Here is a 22,867-nt window from a genome sequence, read left to right on the forward strand (position 1 = left end):
TGCCCGCCTTCGGCTTCTTCTTTTGTTTACTTTGCGCCCTTTTGAGCTTCAATCATCACTTTGATCTATGTGATCTCCTGTCCTTGATCTACAGTATCATTTGGGCTCAGGATCGACAACGAAAACATCTCAGCTCGATCATTTTACTCCCCCATGCGTCGGATTCCATCTTTCTAGCCACCTTTTCTCTCGCGCGACGCAAAGCCACTCGGCAACAACATTATGCATCGATCTCACCTACCCAGGTGTCATGAGACTAGAACTGCGTTGCTGACAGGCCTGTGCTCGGCATTGGTTCCTTGACCCCCGTGATTAAACCAAGTTATCTTCACGACGCTAATGCATCCCATTGCACTTCCACGAGCCAGCGTGCGCAGCCAACACAAATTACCGAGAACTGGGGAAAAGGCTACCCCGTATAGACCCTAGATCTGGGCTACGGTAGTTACTATTTTGTCACGGATTTAAGATTTTTGTTTAATCTGGGTGTGCTAACATCTCCAAGTCGGGCGTCCTACCCAGCATGGCGTTGTCTGCCTAATTCGGAGGCTAGCCATTTAGCCGCCAATGCGTTTCCATACGATGTGACTGTGTTGTTGGGGGCTATTTGGCGAGCCGAATAAAATCGTCCCTTACCAAGCGATGGGAATGTTCACAGCCATCTCATTCGCACCAAGAAGCCGCCTCCACAAAATGACACCAACTACATCCGAAGCCAGTCGCGGGGGGCTCCCTCCGTGTCCCCGGAGTGTTTGTCGTACTTCTCCATTGGGAAGCACGATGAATTGTGACCCTTGCTAGTTCCTATTAGAATATAAACGGACTATGTATCTATCTGATTCTTAATTTCCTCATCAATTCACCCGGCAATCAAGACCTCATCATGGCTTCCACTCTCTCCAATTTTTACAAAGATGCCCTGCTGTTGGTCGCCTTGCTCAGAACTGCACAGGCACAACAGGTGGGCACAAACACCGCTGAGGTTCACCCATCCTTGACTTGGCAAAAATGCACCACTGGAGGCAGCTGCACTTCCCAAAGTGGCAAGGTTGTCGTCGACGCCAACTGGCGCTGGGTTCACAACACTGCCGGCTTCACCAATTGCTATACTGGCAACGAGTGGGATACAACTATCTGCCCGGACGATATTACTTGTGCCACTAACTGCGCCCTAGAAGGTGCCGACTACTCGGGCACTTATGGCGTTACCACCAGTGGCAGCTCTTTGCGGCTGAACTTCGTCACCCAGGCATCTCAGAAGAACATTGGCTCACGTCTCTACCTGATGGCAGATGATAGCAAGTATGAAATGTTCCAACTGCTCAATCAAGAGTTCACCTTCAATGTCGATGTCTCGAATCTTCCCTGCGGCTTGAACGGTGCTCTCTACTTCGTATCCATGGACGCAGATGGTGGCATGGCACGATACCCTGCCAACAAAGCCGGTGCTAAGTACGGCACTGGTTACTGTGATTCCCAATGCCCGCGCGACCTTAAGTTCATCAACGGCCAGGCCAACGTGGAAGGGTGGGAGCCTTCTTCCAACGACGTCAACGCAGGTACTGGCAACTATGGTTCTTGCTGTGCTGAGATGGATATTTGGGAGGCCAACTCGATCTCCACTGCAGTCACACCTCATCCCTGCGATGACCCAACCCAGACTAGGTGCAGTGGAGATGCTTGTGGTGGTACATACAGCAATGACCGCTATAGTGGTACTTGTGACCCTGATGGATGTGATTTCAACCCATATCGCATGGGCAACCAGTCTTTCTATGGCCCGAGCAAGATCGTTGATACCAAGTCCCCTTTCACAGTGGTGACTCAGTTTATCACCAACGACGGTACATCCACTGGCACGCTCTCTGAAATCAAGCGCTTCTATGTACAGAATGGCAAGGTTATCCCCCAGTCTGTATCTACCATCAGCGCTGTTACTGGCAACTCTATCTCCGACTCGTTCTGCTCTGCTCAGAAAGCCGCTTTCGGGGACAGGGACGTATTTACTCAACATGGTGGCATGGTGGGCATGGGGGCTGGCCTTGCTGATGGCATGGTTCTGGTGATGAGTCTCTGGGATGACCACGCGGCCAACATGCTGTGGCTCGACAGCACTTACCCAACCGCCTCTTCTTCGACTACTCCAGGTGCTGCTCGTGGTAGCTGTGACATTTATTCTGGCCAGCCTATCGATGTTGAAGCTAACAATGCGGGTGCCTACGTTATCTATTCAAACATCAAGGTCGGTCCTCTCGGTTCGACTTTCAGCTCGACCAACTCAAGTGGGACAACCACCACAGTCACCACCAGCAGCACCACCACCAAGGCAACCAGCACCACCACCACTACTACATCAAGCACCACCGGCGCTCCTCAATATGCGCAGTGCGGTGGAATTAACTGGACCGGTGCAACCACCTGTGCCAGCCCGTACACCTGCCAGAAGCAGAGTGATTACTACTCGCAATGCCTGTAGATATTAGGCAACCGCTAGTGTGTAGTGGTGGAGACTCGGAAAATGGTGAAGATAAGAAACGATTGGATCAGTTTCTCACGCTCTTTGTTGAATTGATGGTTTTGGCTTTGCTTGAATTCGAGAGATTGATTTTGCGTTCTTTTAAATTGAAATCCGTATTTTTTTTCTATTCTCCGATCTTTCTCCGTATATAATATGCAGGAGCTCTTAGGTATAACCATCATATCCCCGTTCATTGCTTTGCTGCTCGTCTTTCGACACGCAGGGCTTCAAACAAACTTTAGTCACCAAATTGAGCATCGGCGAAGGATTATTAGGAATGAGGATGATTTATTCGGCTCCCTTGTGACTCCAGTCAAAGTCAACAGGGATTTGTAGAGCCTATTTGATCCGACGAATGCAATACGTGTACAAAATTTGGTTTATGCATTCAATCAGCATTGCGCACTCGAGAAGCGCCTAACGTACAAGCGAAATCCAACCCTGCTTAACTAGTCGGAGCAGCCTCCGGTTTCCGTATGGCTTCTTCAAGATGAACAAGGTAACGCCACATGCATCAGCCGGGTCTGGGTATGCGGGGTATTCCTTGCAGGGGTTATCGGCTTACATTGTTCAGAAACCAGTGCTGCAGTTGCAAGCCCGTGAGATTTGTCGGATAAATGACCGGAAACTTGGGCAGTCTGACAATCGTCAGGCTCTTGGCTATAGGTACTGTACTGTTTGTCGGCAATATACTCCCATATCCATGGAGTACTGTAAATTGATTCCATTTTGCTTTCCAGCTTTTCCGGTGCCTCTCGTGTCTAAGCTCCTTACCCCGTCGCCTCATATCCGAAATGCCAGCCACGGAGAGATTGATGCCGTGCCGAATCTGGACTACATTTCTCTCGTATATTAGCGATTCATTCTTATTCTAGCTCGGGTGGCGGTCCGCAAAAAGAAATCCCAAATTGAGGCCTCGAAGACGATCCCCGCAGACCTTTCTCTTAAGCTAAAGTGTTTCCTTATACGTAAGAACGAAGCTTCGCAGTCTAAGTCCTAGGTAGGCAGGGAGCTTGCTCCTTGTCGTTATTGTTCATTGTAAACTTGATATAAATCCTATTATAACTCCTGATACATTCACACTGCGTAGCAGCCTCGACAATTCCATCACCTAGTCAAGATGCGGTTTACCTCTTTATTTACCATAACCGGCATCACAGGCCTGGGACTAGCAGTACCAGATGCGGTGGAATTAACTGGACCGGTCCAACCACCTGTGCCAGTCCGTACAGCTGCCAAAAGCAGAGTGAAAACTACTCGCAGTGCCTATAGGTGAAGCAGTAGAGCAACAAGACATCGGGATCAGCGGTAGCTTGACGAGGGTTCTACATTGTTGATAAAATCAAATGTTCATACATACTTGTAGATCTGGATGGCTCTGGTAACTCAATGTTGTACAGATCGTTTGTTAGGAGTCTCTTCGTGTTTTGTTCTACACAGCAACATTCCACTTCATCTCTCTCTATTGCAGAGTAGCAACCAGCTCATCCACGGTTTTCATCTCGCGACCGTTGTTCTCGCCGACGTCCAGTGCAACCAAAAACCGACTCACACAGTTATAACCGGCGATGCCAGTGGTGAGCTCCACGATCTCGCGGTCATCGTACCCGACCGTCTTCAATTCAGCAAAAACAGCATCTTCAACTTTAATGGTGCGAGTCATTTGGTCGGTATAGCGTAAAACGGCGCGCTGTTGTGGGGTGAGTGCGCTAGTCTCAAGCTCGGAAATATCTCCCTCGGCGGTACAAGGCAGTGTGAGAGCAGCCTGCAATTGACTGGGCTTGATACCACCTTTGAGAGCCAGTGGAGCGTGGGCATTCCATTCGTAAACAGCGTTATTGAGTACAGCGACACGGCAGACTGCCAACTCCATGACACCAGAGTCAACCAAAGTGCGCGACCGAATAGCTCCGATGAAGCTGTTCCAGCCATCGGCGACAGGTGGGCTATGGAGGAGGGATAGGTCAAGCGGGATTAAAGGACGGGGGTTTCTGCGCTCCGCGATGCGGGCATAGATGTCGGCGGTGTCAGGGTGCGCATCGACAGGCGGGGTGGAAGGGGCGTAAGGCAGACGCATGGTGCGTGTATGATTGATTCCGAGTGATATGGGGTTATGTTTGAAGATGGTGTATCTACGCTGAAACACGTACATTGGAGTCCGTTTTCAAAGTATTATGTTTTTTTCAAACCTCAACAGTTCAAACGCGGGGGCGGGAAATGTCTTACCCGCCCACGTGGGGGAGTGTTTCTCCGGCATCATATAGGTCTTCGTAGGCATCACTTCCCGATTAGAAATGTCTACTCCGTACTCTTCAGGCTTGTATCGAAATGAGAAGTCGGTTTATTAATAGTAATAGATCAGGCTGAGTTCATATTCTCGCCGCAAACGAGCTCCAAGTCACTATGAACAGTCTCAAGAGCAATTTGCAAAGTTAGTATGTTGTACAACAGATATACTTGGACGCTACCCCGGATTGCGGAGGGCACTCGGAGCTTTGAAAACGTGGTGGGCTTAGGGCTTAGGTATTTCAAAAAATTATACTCATACTCACCTGGAACCCTCAAATTATCAGAGAACAAAATAATGGCAAACTTGATCCCAACACCGGCACTAGAGTAAAAACATACTCCCGCAGGGTGCCGCCCCTCGATGCCGATATCCCCCCCGCATGCGGATAACATTGAACTTTCATTATATTGAAGTTTTCGCCTTATACATGATCCGTTCTGTTTTCTCTCGGCCATCTGCAATCTCTCGGTCATTTTCTCACTCCTCAATCGCCAATATGAAGCATCATTTGATGGTCGGTACCTGGACTGCCCCCGGACGTATCTATACCGTGCAATTCGACGACGATGCCCTTACGCTAGAGTTGGTCAAAAATACCGAGATTCCAGAAGCCGAGCCCATCTCATGGATGACTTTTTCTCACGATAAGAAGGCGATATATGGCGCGGCTATGAAGAAGTGGAACAGTTTCGCTGTCAACAGCCCAACAGAGATCATTCACCAAGTGTCGCACCCGGTGGCTGGTCACCGTATGTCTACGGAGTCAATGGAATACATGTCCAATTTACCCTCGCTAACTCTTTCTTTTGTTTCGCGCTAGCTCTGGCTCCCAGCAGCGAGACCAACACTCGTGCTATCTTCGTGCTTGCCGCCCACAAGCCTCCCTACAATGTTTACGGCAACCCTTTCTACAACTACGCCGGTTACGGTAACGTGTTTTCTGTGAAGCCCGACGGAAGTCTGGATAGCAATATCCAGAACTACGAATATGTCCCCAACACTGGTATCCACGGCATGGTGTTCGACCCCACGGAGACGTACTTGTACTCCGCCGATCTCACGGCGAATAAGATTTGGACGCACATCAAGGACCCCAAGACGGGCGAATTGACACTGGTGGATTGCCTCGAGGCTCCTGATGCCGGCGACCACCCCCGCTGGGTCGAGATGCACCCGAGCGGCAAGTACCTGTACGCGCTGATGGAGGCGGGCAATCGGCTGGCAGTCTACGTGATCGATGAGCGCACCCACAAGCCAGTATTCACTCACATCACGTATCCCTTACTGCCTTCCGGTGAGTTTCGACAAATGCGACCGATGTTGATGGTAACAACTAACTCATTAGGCCTCCCCCCGCGTAACAAGTATCGTGGAGATGTCACTTTTTGCACCAAGGGTGGAGAGTACCTTTTCGCGACTACTCGGTCAAACCATTTCGATGTGACTGGCTACATCACCGCGTTCAAGCTCGGCTCGCATGGCGAGATCGAGCGCCAGCTCTTTATCAACCCGACCTCGACCAGTGGTGGCCACTCCAACGCCGTCAGCCCCTGTGACTTCAGTGACGAGTGGCTTGCGCTGTGCGATGACCAGCTTGGGTTTGTTGAGATGTACCGCTGGCGTGATGAGAAGTTGGCACGCGTCGCGCGGGTGGATATCCCCGAACAAGGATTTGGTATGAATGCCATCTGGTATGATTGAACGAAGAAATTAGAATAAATGAAGATCAACATGTAGAGCAAAAGATTATGTACAGTACACAAAATAGATTGGTGTAAAAAAAGACAAAAAGCCGAAAGGGAAATATCGTCGGCAGTCAAGTTCGGGTTCTGCTTTCACCCGGATGAGGGCGCAATTCGAGTGCCGATGTTCTTTATGTTCTGGGGATCCTCTTTTTTCGCATTTTCGCATCTTTGGCTCCTTTCTCTGTATTGTCTATTCTGGATTTCCTTTAGCTCTTCATCATGCCTACTCCCGGTCTTCTCTACGTGACAATGCAGCCCAAGGGCTCGCTACCGGACACCCAGTTCCACGACTGGTATAACACTGAACATGGGCCTCTGCGTCTGCGATTGCCCTTTGTCACTAATGGCTTTCGTTTCCGTGCCACAGATGGAGAACAGCCTGAATATGTGGCTTTGTACGATATTACCGACATGGACGAGTTGACCCGCAAGACCTACTTGGATCTGAGAACCGATATGATCAAGACTGAGCGGGAGAAGAAGACTATGGCCCAAATTGATGTCGGCCGTTTACTGTATGATCTAGTGGATGAGCGCAGCAACCCGAACTTCCGCCCGCTAGAAGATCAAGCCGATACGGATGCCGAGACCCGGGGTAGCGTCCTCGTCGCCGTCCGAGTTGCCACTCACCCCGACCCCGCCAAAGAAGCTGACCTGGATAAATGGTACCGCGAGGAACATTTTGAGATGCTCTCTCGTGTGCCTGGATGGCGCCGGAGTCGCCGTTTTGTCACTGCGGCGATCGATTCCGCCGCCCCGCGCGAATCGCTGACTCTCCACGAGTATGCCCCCGTCAATGGTCTTGGAGGTGAGGCCCACAAGGCCGCCATGAATACCCCATGGGGATCGCGTCTCATGAGCGAGGTGGTCACATCTAAGAAGCGTCGCGTATATGAGTGGTACTACACCTTCGGCCCTGCTCCCCGTGAGCTCACTTCGCTAGCTGCCCCAGATGTCGTTGGTCCCTGGAGCTCCAATGATGGCCGTACTCGCACATTTCCCTCGACCACCCGCCCAGCTGTCGAGTCGTTCATCACTACTTCTGATGGGGTTGAGATCCCCTACAGGCTGGAGGGTAGCAGAGACCCCTACGCGCCTGTCGTCGTTCTGAGCAACTCCATCCTAGTCAACTGGAACATATGGGATCGTTTCCTTGACGCCTTCTTTGCTCAGCAACAGAATCAGCGTTACCGTGTCGTGCGCTATTTGACTAGAGGCCGACGCTCGCAGAGTGGTGAGCAGCCTGTCAATATCGATTTACTGGCCTCTGATCTGGCTACGTTGCTGGAGGCTTTGCGTGTGCCTCCCAAGGCCGCTCGTTTGATTGGTGTCAGCCTGGGTGGTGTGACCGTATTGAACACTGCTCTCCTTCACCCGGAGCGCGTTGGAGCTTTCATCGCATGCGACACCAACTCCTCCGCACCCGAATCCAACCGTAAGGCATGGGGTGACCGCGTGGCTATCTGCGAGAAGGAAGGCTCTACCGATCCAGACACCAATGAGCCCATTGTTGGCGAAGAGTTAGCCGAGGTAACCACCCGTCGCTGGTTCGTGCCGGAATCATACCAGGCCCAGCCCGAGGTCCTTGCGCCTGTCAAGGAGGCTGTGCGCACCAACAGCTTGAAGGGATTTGCCCATAGCGTGCAGGCCCTCTGTGCCTACGATATCCGTGAGCGCATGGCTGCTGCCACTGTGCCAGGCCTGTTCATCGCTGGAGCCAATGACGGTGTCCTACCTCAGACAATGCAGAAGATGGCAGCAGATCTACATGGTGGCGCCGAACTGAAGCTCATCGACCGTGCCGGCCATCTACCCATGGTAGAGCAGCCTGTGGCATTCGAGAAAGTTGTGACTGAGTTCCTCGGGAAAATTGATGGTTGATTGCATTTCTATAGGTCATGTGTAGATAGATTTTGTTCGGGCGTATGCAAGGAAATGACTGATGAATATGTTGACTGAACCTTCGCCAGTGAGACATGACTGTATCTTCCCTTCAAGTGCGTGCTTGTATAGAGTATTGTTCGACTGATCAAATCATAACTTCGGATCCACCAATGTGTATGTACGGGCATGTGCGTCAGATGATCTCCGGGCTTCCGTTGTATGGTAAAAGCCTGAATATATTGTCCAGAGGATGAGGATGCTTATGCGGGAGGGAAGGGTGACCGGAGGCTGGGTGTCTTTCGAAGTACCTCAATGAATATTCAGTAGACCGAGGTCCAAATGTCAAGAAAAATCTCAACTATGAGCTGTATCACAGAGCATTGTTGAGCACAATCGTAAAGAGGAGAAGACGAAATGATGAGAAGAAAAAGTTGCAGAGCTGAACAGTTCGGCAGACGAAGGCGGCCAAGGGTGAAATTCAGCTTGCGGGGGGAAACGTCACACTTCTCCTTGACGCGCACTTTTCTACACGTTCTTCTTCTCCGCTCTCTTTCACTGTTTCTTCAATTATTCCTTTCTATCATGCCTGAGAGCAAGATTCCTCAACCGGGTCCTGCCAAACTGAAGCGCAATGCGGGCCCTGACGAGTGGCTGGAGGCAGCGAAGGATTGCAAGTATCTATCGGAGCCACATATGAAGCAACTGTGTGAGATTGTCAAAGAATACATGATGGAGGGCAAGTGCTATTCAACCTGAACTCAGTTCTATTATTCTAACATTGTTCGCAGAATCAAATATCCAACCAGTATCGACACCTGTCACAGTCTGTGGTGACATTCACGGCCAATTTTACGATCTCCTGGAACTCTTTCGAGTTTCTGGAGGCATGCCTGATGGTACAGAACTCGATCCGCCGAAGACATCCCCCTCCGTGATTACCTCGGCCGATATCGAACCTCCCTCAAGCATCTCAGATCCTAAAATTCGCAAGAAGCTTCGCGGCTCCAACATGAACTCCAACGACGAGGAAGATTCGAGTTCACGGAGCCGATCGGCCAGCGGTACATCTGCAGATCTCCAGCTTAACCGCAACTTTGTATTTCTAGGCGACTACGTGGACCGTGGATACTTCAGTCTTGAGACATTAACGCTCTTACTCTGTCTCAAAGCGAAGTAGGTCGCACATGGCACCTCCTGGCGGGTACGTGTTCACTGCTGACTCAATATCCTAGATACCCCGATCGAGTCACACTGGTTCGTGGTAATCACGAGTCGCGCCAAATTACTCAGGTATACGGTTTCTACGAAGAATGCTTCCAAAAATACGGCAGTGCTTCAGTATGGAAGGCATGCTGCCAGGTTTTCGATTTCATGACATTGGGGGCTATTATTGATGGCAAGGTGTTGTGTGTTCACGGTGGCCTGAGCCCTGAAATTCGCACATTGGATCAAGTCCGCGTGGTAGCCCGTGCACAGGAGATCCCTCACGAAGGTGCCTTCTGTGATCTCGTGTGGTCTGATCCAGACGATGTGGAGACGTGGGCTGTCAGTCCTCGGGGAGCAGGTGAGAATCATCTAGGTCTTTCTTGAACACGCAGCTAACAATTTTAGGATGGTTATTCGGAGACAGAGTGGCCGATGAGTTCTGCCATGTCAATGATCTCTCGCTGATCGCACGCGCTCATCAGCTAGTGAACGAGGGCTATAAATACCACTTTAACAACCAAAATGTTGTCACCGTGTGGAGTGCGCCGAATTACTGCTACCGATGCGGAAACCTGGCCTCGGTCTGTGAAATCGGAGAGGATCTCAAACCCACCTTCAAGCTGTTTAGTGCAGTCAGCGATGACCAGCGGCATGTTCCAGTCTCGCGGCCAGGGCGCAGCGAGTACTTTTTGTAAGATGCGATGCGAGTTCTGCACCGGCGCTGGCGTTCGGTTTGATATTTGGGCGGCAGGATAAGCATTATATAATGATTTAGACCAGACTTAATGATGCATACGCCTTGTGTTTATGAGAAACCAAAAGGGATCATCTCAAGCTCTAGAGATCTGAATAGAGAACCGGCGTTCCGAAAACTTGATATCCCTTGAAGAGCAACCCCGATCAACCTCTCCCCGCGCTCCATACTATGGGAAGCAACGACATGGGGTAAATTAAAACAAGGGTTCGCAATATCAACACGGCAGTCACCAGGGGATTGACTGCCGAGGCTTCTCGTCCAGAGCGATTGTCCCGCAATTGCCTGCCGGGGCGAATCCCGAGATCCGGGGGATCTCTCCCAGGTGCACCATAAAAGATCCTAGATATATGCACTCGCTAAGTGCATTTGATCTCAATCTGCGCGCACTTATACAATGGAGAAAGTCGATGTTCTCATTTGCGGCAGCGGGTCTGCCGGTCTTTGCGCTGCCACTTGGCTCGCCAAGTATGGGGTGCGGTGCAAGGTACTAGAACGGCGGGATGGTCCCATGAAGATGGGCCAAGCTGACGGGGTACAATGCCGCACCGTGGAAATTTTTGAAAGCTTCGGAATTGGGGAGGAGCTTCTTCGTGAGGCTTACCACGTTCTAGAGGTCAACTTCTGGGCCGACAATGGCACAGGCGCCATCGAGCGGACAGGCTGGACGGCGGATACCCAGCCGGGTCTATCACACCAACCTCACGTTATTTTGAATCAGGCACGTATCAACGGGCTCCTCATAGACCTAATGCAGAAATATAATGATCAACAAATCGACTATGGCTATAATGTGACCAATGTCAAAGTTGATAGCACCTTCGCTGAGGATCATGATGCCTATCCTGTCAAAGTCACTGCGGAAAAGGATGGAAAGACAGAAATCTTTGCAGCCAAATATGCATTGGTAGGTGCTCATTATCTTTGGGGTCTAGACGTTTTCTGACCCGACCATCAGGCTTGTGATGGGGCACACAGCATTGTCCGCAAAGCCCTCGGGTATAAAATGATCGGAGACAGCAGCGACGCTGTCTGGGGTGTCATGGACATGGTGCCCCGAACGGATTTCCCGGACATTCGCAAGAAGTCTACTATTCGCTCGAAATCAGGGAATGTCTTGATTATTCCCCGTGAAGGCGATAGCGATAACCTGACAAGGTTCTATATTGAACTTGCTCCAGGAACCAACCCGAAAGAGGTGACTCTAAATAATTTGCAGGCCCAAGCACAGAGCATCTTCCACCCTTACAAGGTAGAATTTGTGGAAACGATTTGGTGGTCTGCATATGCCATCGGCCAGCGTCATGCCGATTTCTTTCACAAGGATCACCGGGTCTTTCTCGCTGGTGATGCTTGCCACACCCACTCTCCGAAAGCCGGCCAAGGTATGAATGTCAGCTTACAGGATGGCTACAATATTGGCTGGAAGCTCGGGGAGGTTTTGACTGGTCTAGCTAGTCCCTCGCTTCTAGAGACTTACGTTATAGAACGTCAAAAGGTGGCCGTTGATCTGATTAACTTTGACCGTTACTTTTCCAATTTGTTTTCTTCTGGGGCCTCAACATCTCCTGCCGAGTTCCAGGAAGGCTTCATCAAGTCTGGCAAATATACAGCAGGTTTAACAGCCAAGTATGAGGTGTCGTCCATTACATCTTCATTGGAATCGACCAACCTCGCTTCTAACGTGGCCGTTGGTATGCGGATGCCCAGCGCGCAGGTCGTGCGATTCTGTGACTCCAAACCTCTACATCTCATGAAATCTCTCAAGTCAGATGGCCGGTGGCGTATCATGGCTTTCGTGGGTGACCTGACTGTACCAGAAAACCACACAAAGCTCAACCAGGTATGTTGGTCACTTCCGAAATGTACTTAAGCCTTATCTAACGTATCGTATAGCTGGGAGAATACCTGACCGTGGCGGATGGGCCCATCCAGACATTCACTCCTGAGGATCAAGACATTGACAGCCTGATCGAGACTATTTTGATCGGGTATGGAAATCGTCATGGTATTGAGTTGGAGCAAATCCCGGAATGCTTTTATCCAGTCTCTGGGAAATACCAAACAAGAGGTGCATATTCTCTAATATCTTATGGTCCCATCATTCCTAACCCAGAGTATTTAGATCTACACAAGATTTATTACGACGACGAGAGTTACAACAATGGGCACGGCCATGCATACGAGTATCTCGGCATTGATGCGGCACAGGGTGCTCTTATCATTGTTCGGCCGGACCAATGTAAGCAAATCCGTAATCGTGAGATAACTAGATACAACTGACGCTTTCAAATCGATAGATGTTTCTGCTATTATTGGTCTAAGCGATTATTCTGAAATCGGCAACTTCTTTGCTGGGTTTCTCCAACGTCAAACGTACGTTGCGAAGGATACGAAGGACACACCTAAATAACATGTACAGTAGGGCCATGAATTCCAGCTGTCAGGCGTCCAGCCCAATTGCAGACATCATGGAGAAACATGGTTAGGTTGAAATAAATGGGAATTTGAGTGGAGTTTGCAAACTTTGAATATCATTAATGTGCTCAATTTTCCTGCGGAGGGTATTGTGATTCAAAGGTCGGTCTATATCGAAGCTGCTTGAAATCCGTACAAATTGCATGTGTCAGGCTATCCTTACCAATGGGGCAGACTATCTAGTCCTATTTGTGTAGTTGCCCTCGGTCTCCGACACCTATCATCCGATTTTTATCCTGATCTCACGCCGAGCTCACGTTACATTGAGAGTCACTCATGTCTTCCAATTCAATCTAGACTTATTCCCTCCGGGCTTAACAAATCTTCGGAGTAAATGTTATTATAAACGTCGATATTAAAACCTTTTTATATCAAATTTCCCTTTTCGTTTTGGTACTCGGAACAGTTTCCTAAACACTAAGCCGGACTTTCACTATGGAGGTTTCTGTTGTCATGTTTGCTGCTATTCTACTGGCCACGTCTATCATCGCATCTCCTCTCTCCTCTCGGCTACAGACAGACGGTGAGATACTGCGATCTTCCCAAGCTCTGCGCCGCACGATCCAGCCTCATAAACCAGGCACCTTAGAAGTGCTGGATCTGAACCAAACGTCCCACGAGACTTACAGCTCCAACTGGGCCGGCGCTATCCTCATTGGTACCAGATACACTGCGGTATCCGGAGAGATCACAGTTCCTGTCCCCCAACTTCCAAATGGTGCTGATCCTTATACAAATTACTGCGCCTCTGCATGGATTATCATCGACGGCGATACTTGCAGAACAGCCATTCTAAAAGCTGGAATCGATTTCTGTATCCAAGGAGGCCTCTGTTCATATAGCGCGTGGTACGAATGGTATCCAGACTACGCCCATGACTTTAGCAACATCCAAATTTCGGCTGAAAATGTGATCAAAATGACAGTCGATGCAACTTCGAAGAGTTCCGGCTTTGCGACTATCGAAAATCTATCCACAGGCGTATCTGTGACGCATATATTCCCCAATAGCCTTGGCGGTGACCTCTGCGAGTCCAACGCCGAATGGATTGTGGAGGATTTTTCTGTAAAGAACGCATTGGCTCTTTTCGCCAACTTCGGCACTGTAGTATTCTCCAATGCAGTTGCTTTGCGCGGTGGGATAAGTTACGGACCATCGGGTGCTCCCATCATGGACATCTATCAGGATCGAATCCTCACATCTACTTCTGTCAACGACAACACTGTCAATATCAGTTATATCTAGTTCTGACAATCTCTAGAACAATCCGGTGGAACATTGAAATTTTATAACAGAAATGAAATAGAAGTTGCCTACAATGACCTCGGCATAAAAATTACATCGTGCTTTCTATGCAATGTATGTCCATCCCGCTCTAGTAACTCTTATCAAACGGTTCACGGATATCAAGAACGTGGGCAGCTTTTCCCTGCAGACATATCTAACTACTGACTGACGCGATATTAGGAATATTCATGTATTAACACCAATATGGAGAGAAGAAGCCAGCTTTCTTCGATTAAAAAATGGCATTTACCTGTGATAACCGAAAAGAGGGAGATTGGGGACACACAAAGCAAACCCATCGCATAATTTATTATTTAAAAGTTGGATAGATTATTGTTGTCCCCATTTCTTGCTAATTTGGCTAGGTTTAAAACAATAGGTGACATCGAATTCTGCCATTAAACTAGAAATGTTGTATCATGGTCGCACAAGTCTATCCAGACGAAAGAGTCGACCTTTTAGGATCATCTGGCATTTGTATTCCATGAAATCGCCAGAGAGCATCACATATCACATCGTAACAAGCCCCGTATCGCACAACCTTCATTGTGCTAAAATCGATCATGGTTGAAGAGGCTCGTGGATGGTGAAACTTTTGTGTCCCATAATCAACGACTATATCTGCCACCTCGAGGATTTCCGGCTCAATGCCCTCTACCACAGTCTTTGTTCCCTTTCCGCTGATATTGGCCGAAGATCCCATCAGAGGAAGTTCCTCTATAGCAGCAAGTCGAGATAATTCTTCTAGCAAACCACCCCCGTTGGCTAACATTGCTAAAGTGTCCCCAGCAACGCTCTGTGCTAATGCGTTTGGCGGAATTTTTTGGATAATCGGATGGTCAGCGCGATATGGTGCAATGATTCCTAGAGGAAGGTCCAAGTCCACGGTCAAGAGTTTGACCATACCGGCTTCTTTGGGGGGAAGAACATGAATATCTCGATGCAGATTGTAGCTTCCGACCATTGCATGTCGCTTGTGTGGTTCCCGCCGTTTCGTTCGAAAGATTCGGTCCAATGCGTCCGGGTTGATCGCGATGATCCCGTAGCCAACGCTCATCGGAATAATCGCAATACCACCCCGTTTCAGAACTTCGAACACCGCTCTGGCATCTTCTTTTGGGCTCGGTACTTTATAGAAAGACATGATCATTGTATGAAAGATTTGATGTATTTGGGCATCAGAGCTTCATTCTAGTCATGACAAGTGGATTAAATCTCATTTAACAATATGTCCAATACCGAGGGAACCGAGATATGTAACACAAAACACAGGAACTCATGTGAATGAAAGTGTAAATAATCTGGCTTGATCTCATTCCCGAGTGACACCTGCAATACTACTCTTTTGCTTCAGGTATCAAGGAGCCAGCTCATTCAATGTTCACAGAGGACTCGTTGGAAAGGAAATCCCCTCGATTGGCACCTTCGTTATCTCTGAGTTGGGATGTAGTCACATTGGATAATTCAGTTGGCCACACCGCATGCCAAGTTCCCTGTGCACGAACAGAATATTCATGTCCCTTTTCGAGGCCTGGAATCGGCAAATTCACAGTTACATCAAGGCTGTGTCGCGCTTGTATCTCAACGAGATCATCCTCGGAGGCAGGTAGCTTGCGTGATACCATAATAGTAGGGATGGGCAGTTTCCGTTGGGCCGTTGTGTCACAAATCTGGAAGACACCGAGAACACCAGCCTGAGGGTCCAATGGACTGCCCCATCTTAGAATGGTGACTGGTGTATCTGCGGCATTGTGAACAGAAACTTTGATTGGTAGAGCAAATGAATCTTGTGCTTCGGAGATTGGTGCCTGAAGGGCCACGGTGACCTGTAAACTCAAGTTTGACATAGTTGCGAAAAAGTCGTTTCCGTGATCAAGGTGCGAGGAGAATAATAGAATAGACAGCCGGCAAGTTACCAGTAGTATCGCGGGCCTTGGGTTGTTGAAAGACCAGAGGAGAGAATCTTATCACGCCTTATATCTGGAATTGTTGATAATGTTATTGATCTCTCATTTCAACCAATCAAACCTGTTAATTCTATGCCAAGCCGACTGGGCAGGCCGCTCCGCATTCCTCCGGGGCTCCCGTGCAATACACTCCTTTCTCGTAGACTTGGCACCGCTTCTCGTCCCAAACGGGCCCTTCATCACGATAGCCAAGCCTCTATGATGTTACCCCAAATAGCTGACACTAAGCACTATTTCTGAAGTCAAGACTTCGGCGCCGTCTTGGGTCGTATCTTGGCACTGTCTTGGCACCGGAGTCCGGAGACAAACGCACGGTCTGGGGCTTGGCGTGGTTTCCGGATCGTTCAGAATGATATGAGCTGAGCTGTTACCTAGTAGGTTGTATCATTATCATAGGCAATTTGTGTTGATGTTCCTATCGTACAATGTCTTTGTGTCTCACAAATCTAACAATGGTGGTGTACATATATTTGTGGTATATTCCCCCACGGAATGATCTTACTTTCAAAAGTTAATACCTTAGTTTGTCTATATATATCTCAAACACAAAGGTTTACATAGAGACTTGCAACTTTTAACGCCAAGTCTTTCTTTGTCTAGAACCGATCGTGAGGAGTTACATCGAGCAAGCCCTCGCCTGTTGAAGCATGATGTGGGATCAAATTGCAGTTTCATAGGCTTTCAGACATACGATCCATCCTTCAGGGGAACGGATTTCCGTCGGGCCAAGGACAACATCTATGATGATCTTCTGAAGATGCAGCTGTCTCAATATATCTCTAACCAGTGACAAGGTTGCGGACGGCCTGCCCCCGGGATGTTGTTATCTCACGATACATTCGACCAGTGACAAGATTGCTCGCAAGTCTCCCGTGTCCATCCTATGCAAGCGTGGCTTCTGGCGTGATCAGATTGTTTCATGCAGAGAGGTAACCACCCTGTTTCTTCCGCCATCCTTCTGGGCAACGCGGGGAGATGGAAGGTGTACAGGAGAGAGGAGACCGCGGCATTCCATTCAAAACGGCATCATGTGTCCAGTGGCTATAAAGCAGGCGTTCTTTTCTTCAGAATTGAATCTTTCTTATTCCAGCAGCATCCAAGATATCAGACTTACAACTTCATCTTCTTTTAGTGAATCAACCTTTTGACATCCGAGCATCATGCGTTTTACTGCCCTTTCCACGGTACTTCTGGCTCTAGCACAGCATGTGCATGCCTTGCCAGTCAAAACCAACGAGACTTCTGCTCTCGATATCACCTTGAGTCGTGTCACTGACACCCGTATCAAGGCTGTCGTGAAGAACTCTGGCAGCGAAGATGTCACATTTGTGCATCTCAACTTCTTCCGTGACACCGCACCGGTAAAGAAGGTTAATGTCTTCAAGAACGGTATATGAAATTTCTCCAGACCTTATCAGTTTAAAGCTAATTTAATATCAGATGCTGAAATCACTTTTGAGGGAATCAAGCGCCGGTTCGCCCTCGAGGGTCTCGCTGAGGAATCCCTCACCTCCCTCGCTGCAGGAGAGACCTTCGAAGATGAATTTGACATTGCCGCTACCAGTGACTTGTCTAGTGGAGGCCCATTGACTCTTCGTTCCACTGGCCTCGTGCCCCTGGTCACTGATGGTACAGTCACTGGATATCTGCCATACCGTTCCAATGATCTGAAGATCGAGGTTGACGGTGTCAAGGCATCCCGAGTGCTGAAGGCTATCAAGCCGCTAGATCGCCGTGCTCTTCAAACTTGCAGTAATGCAAGCAAGAAGTCTGCACTTGCCAATGCTCTTAAGAACACCGTGACGCTCGCAAGCAATGCTGCAGAGGCTGCCCTTTCTGGATCTTCCACTAAGTATGTGCATACCGTTCTACTACCAATTAATCATTCTAATAGCCTCCCATAGGTTCAATGAGTACTTCAAGACTACCAGCACCGCTACACGCAATGTCGTGGCTGCTCGCCTTCGGGCTGTGGCAAAAGAGGCCGGCTCGGTGACTGCCACTAAGTACTACTGCGAAGATACCTTGGGATAGTCAGTACCCCCTTTCGATAAAAACTTGACGTGCATATGACTAACAAATGTAATACAAATAGCTGCGAAACCAATGTCTTGGCTTACACTCTGCCATCTCAAAATGTGATCGCCAATTGTGATATCTACTACAGCAAGCTCCCAGCATTGACTAGCACATGCCACAGCCAAGACCAAGCAACCACAACTCTCCACGAGCTCACCCATGCTCCTGGCGTGTACAGCCCGGGAACCGAAGATAACGGATACGGATACAGCGCCGCGACAGCCCTCACTAGCGCAAAAGCTGTGTTGAACGCTGACTCGTATGCACTGTATGCCAATGGTTAGTGTTCGATGTTGAGTCCGTTTGAAGAAAATCAGCTAATCAGCAAACAGCAATCGCCCTTGGCTGCTGAATGGTCAATTCTCCGTACAATTGCTCCCGGGGGTGACGTACGAAGAACCGGGATCAATTTGAGTTCGCCAGATACCAAGTTGGATACATGTTCTGATGAGGTTTGCAAAGAGAGACTAGTTGTGGCAGGATATTGGTTGAGAATATAAATCTGCAGTGATGATAAATATCTTCGCCTTGTTGTAATGTAAACATAGTCCATTGCTTGAAAGGCCGTACTACACGCGTACACAGATCGGGACGGTTCCTGAGTTCAGGACTTTCTTGGCCTTATTCCTACCACTAATGATTACTTTGCGGATATACAAGTCTTCGGCGGCAGACTCGCACTCTCTATCATAATATTAAGATTCAAGGTACAAAGCATCACCTAGTGGTTATTTTCTGTCACATGAGAAAAGACCTATGTCGACTGCGCTAAATTGGAGAAATTTCACCCAGAGTGCATTCAGGTCCATAATACACGATAGTAGCATCACTTTGAGGAATTAGTAATTAAACGAACCCAAAGTGCTTTAAAGGACTAGTCCTCCACAGGCAATGCACCCTCAGCCTGCATCTCGAGCGCCACCTCGTCAACCTTCTTCCATACCCTTAATAGATTTCCTCCTGCCACCTTACTTGCATCATTGTCACTCACTCCTCGTTTGAGCAGCTCCTTAATCAGATGCGGGAACCTGGACACATCCTCCAATCCCCGAGGAACCGTCGGAATACCATCAAAATCACTACCTATTCCAACATGTTCGAAACCTATAAGATTCCCAATGTGCAGGATATGATCAGCAACTCGTTCCAGAGTGGCGTGAGCAGGGTCCTCGTCTGGGATCCCATCGGCGCGGTCAGAAGCCGTGCAGGAAATGAAGTCTGGTGCAAAATTGACCATAACCAGGGAGTTCTTCTCACGGACCAGCTCCAAGATGTCGTCGGGTACGTTTCGCGGGTGGGGACAGATCGAATAGGCTGAGCTATGGCTGTAAATCACTGGAGCACGGCTCCCTATCCACTCGGACTTGCCGGCGCCCAGCACATCACGCATGGTCTCCGTGCTGACATGAGCTAAATCGACGATCATTCCAAGGCGGTTCATCTCAAAAACCAGCTTCTGGCCTTCTTCGCTGACGCCATGCCAGAGAGGATCGGACTTTTTTATTCCACCGTCTGGAAGTTCGAGAATGGCGGCGTCGGCATATCGATTATGGCAATTATGCGTCAGAGTTGCGTACGAAACCCCCAGCTCATAGAAGATCCGGAGATGCGCCAGTGAGTTGCCGATCGAATGTAAGCCTTCGATACCAAGCGGTGAGATGATCTTTCCCTCGCGGAAAGCGGACATGGCAGTGGTACCATTGGGGGGCTTCGAGAAAACCGTGGGATATGCTTGTTGAACTCTCGACATGATATCCACCTGCTCCATAGTCTCACGCACGCCTATCATTCTGATGTGAGTATGTGTGCGAAATCCATCGTACCAAATTCTCTTACTTGATGCATAATTCTCGTCGGAGAAATCGGTCCCATTCTTGGGACAGGGGACGAAAACACTCCAAAATGTACCACCAACTCTACCTTGTTTTAATCGGGGGATATCAACGTGACCAGGAAATTTGCCGTTGACAAAAGCCTCAGTGAAATTGCGATCATTTACGCGGTTATGGAAGAGTTCCCGAACCAGGATGGGAAGGTCATCATGCCCGTCTGTTTTAGGCTATCAGTCAGAGTTATTCCCACGGTTTTTATCTATCCAATCTCCATACCGATCAATGGAGTCTGAGACAGGATCTTCTGCACCCTTTCCTCAATGCTCAGGGGGAGTAAAGGAGAGCGCAACAGTGTGAACCAGGCGGTGGCTACAATGATAGAGAGAAACAACCAAAGTATCTTGAAGGGATGGTTCTTCTGCTTCAAAGTTGGCGCATCTGCTTGGCTCTCCAAGACGAGGCTCTTCTCTTCGCTCATTGTGGACATCTAGAGTGTTACGAGGTCGAAGAGCGGAGATGCTTATCGATAAGGCTGGCTTAGCCTCGGCACGACCTCGGAGTCTTCATGCTAGTCGATAGTTCATGACAAGATCAGCCACAAAAAGTTCATAAAGAGTAGATAGGTAATTTCGGTGGACTCAAGTGATATATATTTGTATGTATGTGTGCATCAAGGTTGTATATATGTTGGTGTGAGTGCCTAAGCGGCCTCCAGGGCTAGGCACGTGCACATAACGGTGCTGACTGACCAGTTAGGCGGTGAGAACTCGGGTTTAATCTATTCACACCGCCTTCAACCCGTAGATGCCCCGGTAGATTATCAACTTAGACGAGTAGGCTGGCCGGGTCCCTTGTTTAACATCCTTTGGGATTTCCAGGACTTCATTTTAGGGAAGATAAACATAATCTCAGTTCTCCATATCGCAAAGGCTTGCCATAATGCAGCCTGGCAAGACCACCGCCGGTCTACTCCCAATTCCGGCAGCAGCTACGCAAAAGTCGGGCTCTGGAGCGCCCGCAAGGAAAACGCCTAAGCCTCCTGCTCCACGTCTCAAACTTCTCATTCGACGTTTGCCACCCGGGCTAACACAGGCCGAGCTGGAGAGTGCTCTTGGGGACCAGTGGAAGGCTGGAGCAGGGAACGTTGACTGGCTTCAGTACAAACCTGGCAAGGTGTCGAAAGAGTAAGATTCACCTTCCTCTGATGCAAAAGCGTATTTATTTCGACTGGCTGACGGGACTTCTTCAAATAGCCCCAACAAACCGTCTCGCCCGTCAAGAGCATACATACACGTCGTGTCCACCGAATGTGTCTCTTTGCTCTCGGACGCTGTGCGCCAGGCTTCTTTCCAGGATGCCCGTAACACTCTACACGACCCCATTTTGCTGGGGCCTCCGTCGCTGGAGTTTGCACCTTATGCCAAGACCCCCGGAAGCCGCTCGCGCAAGGATGCTCGTCAAGGCACGATTGATCAAGATTCAGACTTCATCGCTTTCTTAGAAAGCCTGACCCAGCCCATTACCAGGCCTGTGGCTGTGGATTCTACACCCGATGGCGAGGACAAGAAGAAGCAAGCCGTAATGACCACCCCGCTGGTACAGTTCATCAAAGACAAGAAAGCCAGCAAGTTAAAGGACGGCAGTGGGTCCAAATCTAAACACAGTCGGTCGGACAAGGAATCAAAGCAGGAGAAGGTACAAGCAAAGAAACTTCTACAACGAGGCGATAAGGAACCCTCGGCAAACTCTTCCGACAAGAAACCCAAAGGAGAAAAGACAAGCAAAGACTCTGTCAAAGCAACCAAACAAGGAGCCGCTGCCAATGCCAAGGGAGGCAAGTCGAGTACGACATCAAACGCTACAAAGGATACAGCCGCGGCTCCAGAGCGGAAGAGAGAGCGCGGAAATGTCACAGCAGCCACCAAGATTCTTCAGCGTGATCTTGGACTATCGACATCTGGTGGGCGACGACGCGGGAAAGGTACTTCGACTGATACTGCGTCACCTAAGAACGAGAGCTCTCGAGACTCGGCTATTCCATCAGCCGATCTGTCCAAGGAAACAACCAGGCCTCCTAAAACCGCATCATCCTCAACCAATGCTCCAAAGCCCAAGGACAGCGAGTCATCCTCGCGACCCGATGCGGCTCCACCGCCACCTGCAACCTTACCAGCCAAGTCCACTAAAGCTGGCAAATCCAAGCACCCATCAACTGCTAAACAAGCATTCCTCAAGCACGCCAATCCATCCCAGGGTGTGACCGAGGCACTTCTGCAGTCTGCATTCACCCCATTTGGAGCAGTGACGAAGGTCGAGATTGACAAGAAGAAGGGATTCGGATACATAGATTTTGCTGAACCGGAAGCACTTCGCAAGGCCATCGCTGCTAGTCCCGTATCGGTGGCCCAGAGCCAAGTGGTGGTCTTGGAGCGGAAAGAGAACCCCGGAATCGAAAAGTCTCGGAAGGGACGTGAGGGGTTCACTGCCAACAAGACGAAGGCTCCCACGGAAGCTTCTGGGAGCACTTCAGGTGCTGGCGGTCATGTAACTGGAGGTAACGCTGGCTCCTCCCGCGGATCTCGTGGAGGGCGTGGATCACGGAATAAGGGACCCAAGAGTGGAGCTTCAGAGAAAACTGGAGGCACCGAGGCGGAGTGAGGGCAGGGCCTACACATTGAGTTCTTTAGCAATTCACGAGACATGATACCAGACGGCATGACAGGTTTTACCGACAACTACATAATGGCCGCGGCAAAGCATTTGATTTGATAGACTATACATAACCAATTCATTGAACCAGGCAATACCAATATTTCGATGTCCGAAA

The 22,867-nt window shown here is 49.3% G+C and overlaps 12 protein-coding genes across 12 annotated transcripts; 8 read left to right on the forward strand and 4 right to left on the reverse strand.

Moving 5' to 3' along the window:
• Positions 1–883: 883 nt before the first annotated feature.
• On the forward strand, positions 884–2,476 carry cbhB (putative 1,4-beta-D-glucan-cellobiohydrolyase; the record flags this gene model as incomplete). Its single annotated transcript, XM_039071476.1, has 1 exon — positions 884–2,476. One exon carries the CDS (start codon positions 884–886, stop codon positions 2,474–2,476), a length of 1,593 nt encoding a protein of 530 aa, XP_038929927.1.
• Positions 2,477–3,980: 1,504 nt separating this feature from the next.
• On the reverse strand, positions 3,981–4,595 carry LCP9604111_3844 (carboxymuconolactone decarboxylase family protein; the record flags this gene model as incomplete). Its single annotated transcript, XM_039071477.1, has 1 exon — positions 3,981–4,595. The coding sequence occupies one exon, from the start codon at positions 4,593–4,595 to the stop codon at positions 3,981–3,983; it is 615 nt and encodes a 204-aa protein (XP_038929928.1).
• Positions 4,596–5,304: 709 nt separating this feature from the next.
• LCP9604111_3845 (lactonase family protein) lies at positions 5,305–6,509 on the forward strand (the record flags this gene model as incomplete). The annotated part of the gene is made up of 3 exons (XM_039071478.1): positions 5,305–5,557; positions 5,629–6,102; positions 6,154–6,509. 3 exons carry the CDS (start codon positions 5,305–5,307, stop codon positions 6,507–6,509), a joined length of 1,083 nt encoding a protein of 360 aa, XP_038929929.1.
• A 263-nt stretch (positions 6,510–6,772) lies between these two features.
• On the forward strand, positions 6,773–8,434 carry LCP9604111_3846 (putative alpha/beta hydrolase; the record flags this gene model as incomplete). The annotated part of the gene is made up of 1 exon (XM_039071479.1): positions 6,773–8,434. The coding sequence occupies one exon, from the start codon at positions 6,773–6,775 to the stop codon at positions 8,432–8,434; it is 1,662 nt and encodes a 553-aa protein (XP_038929930.1).
• Positions 8,435–9,019: 585 nt separating this feature from the next.
• Positions 9,020–10,338, forward strand: sitA (TOR signaling pathway phosphatase SitA; the record flags this gene model as incomplete). The annotated part of the gene is made up of 4 exons (XM_039071480.1): positions 9,020–9,173; positions 9,226–9,610; positions 9,670–10,001; positions 10,049–10,338. The coding sequence occupies 4 exons, from the start codon at positions 9,020–9,022 to the stop codon at positions 10,336–10,338; spliced, it is 1,161 nt and encodes a 386-aa protein (XP_038929931.1).
• A 456-nt stretch (positions 10,339–10,794) lies between these two features.
• Positions 10,795–12,810, forward strand: LCP9604111_3848 (putative phenol 2-monooxygenase; the record flags this gene model as incomplete). The annotated part of the gene is made up of 5 exons (XM_039071481.1): positions 10,795–11,304; positions 11,356–12,240; positions 12,294–12,468; positions 12,523–12,639; positions 12,698–12,810. 5 exons carry the CDS (start codon positions 10,795–10,797, stop codon positions 12,808–12,810), a joined length of 1,800 nt encoding a protein of 599 aa, XP_038929932.1.
• Positions 12,811–13,310: 500 nt separating this feature from the next.
• Positions 13,311–14,120, forward strand: LCP9604111_3849 (A4/G1 family peptidase; the record flags this gene model as incomplete). The annotated part of the gene is made up of 1 exon (XM_039071482.1): positions 13,311–14,120. The coding sequence occupies one exon, from the start codon at positions 13,311–13,313 to the stop codon at positions 14,118–14,120; it is 810 nt and encodes a 269-aa protein (XP_038929933.1).
• Positions 14,121–14,595: 475 nt separating this feature from the next.
• LCP9604111_3850 (uncharacterized protein) lies at positions 14,596–15,306 on the reverse strand (the record flags this gene model as incomplete). The annotated part of the gene is made up of 1 exon (XM_039071484.1): positions 14,596–15,306. The coding sequence occupies one exon, from the start codon at positions 15,304–15,306 to the stop codon at positions 14,596–14,598; it is 711 nt and encodes a 236-aa protein (XP_038929934.1).
• Positions 15,307–15,532: 226 nt separating this feature from the next.
• Positions 15,533–16,009, reverse strand: LCP9604111_3851 (uncharacterized protein; the record flags this gene model as incomplete). The annotated part of the gene is made up of 1 exon (XM_039071485.1): positions 15,533–16,009. The coding sequence occupies one exon, from the start codon at positions 16,007–16,009 to the stop codon at positions 15,533–15,535; it is 477 nt and encodes a 158-aa protein (XP_038929935.1).
• Positions 16,010–17,289: 1,280 nt separating this feature from the next.
• On the forward strand, positions 17,290–18,560 carry mep20 (uncharacterized protein; the record flags this gene model as incomplete). The annotated part of the gene is made up of 5 exons (XM_039071486.1): positions 17,290–17,518; positions 17,570–17,981; positions 18,034–18,162; positions 18,225–18,487; positions 18,541–18,560. The coding sequence occupies 5 exons, from the start codon at positions 17,290–17,292 to the stop codon at positions 18,558–18,560; spliced, it is 1,053 nt and encodes a 350-aa protein (XP_038929936.1).
• A 522-nt stretch (positions 18,561–19,082) lies between these two features.
• LCP9604111_3853 (putative dipeptidase) lies at positions 19,083–20,518 on the reverse strand (the record flags this gene model as incomplete). The annotated part of the gene is made up of 3 exons (XM_039071487.1): positions 19,083–19,990; positions 20,045–20,257; positions 20,317–20,518. 3 exons carry the CDS (start codon positions 20,516–20,518, stop codon positions 19,083–19,085), a joined length of 1,323 nt encoding a protein of 440 aa, XP_038929937.1.
• Positions 20,519–20,979: 461 nt separating this feature from the next.
• Positions 20,980–22,698, forward strand: LCP9604111_3854 (putative nonsense-mediated mRNA decay protein Upf3; the record flags this gene model as incomplete). The annotated part of the gene is made up of 2 exons (XM_039071488.1): positions 20,980–21,224; positions 21,294–22,698. 2 exons carry the CDS (start codon positions 20,980–20,982, stop codon positions 22,696–22,698), a joined length of 1,650 nt encoding a protein of 549 aa, XP_038929938.1.
• Between the last annotated feature and the right edge of the window lie 169 nt (positions 22,699–22,867).

This window comes from Penicillium roqueforti (genome assembly GCF_015533775.1).
Source record: "Penicillium roqueforti strain LCP96 04111 chromosome Unknown scaffold_07, whole genome shotgun sequence".
NCBI lineage: Eukaryota > Fungi > Ascomycota > Eurotiomycetes > Eurotiales > Aspergillaceae > Penicillium > Penicillium roqueforti.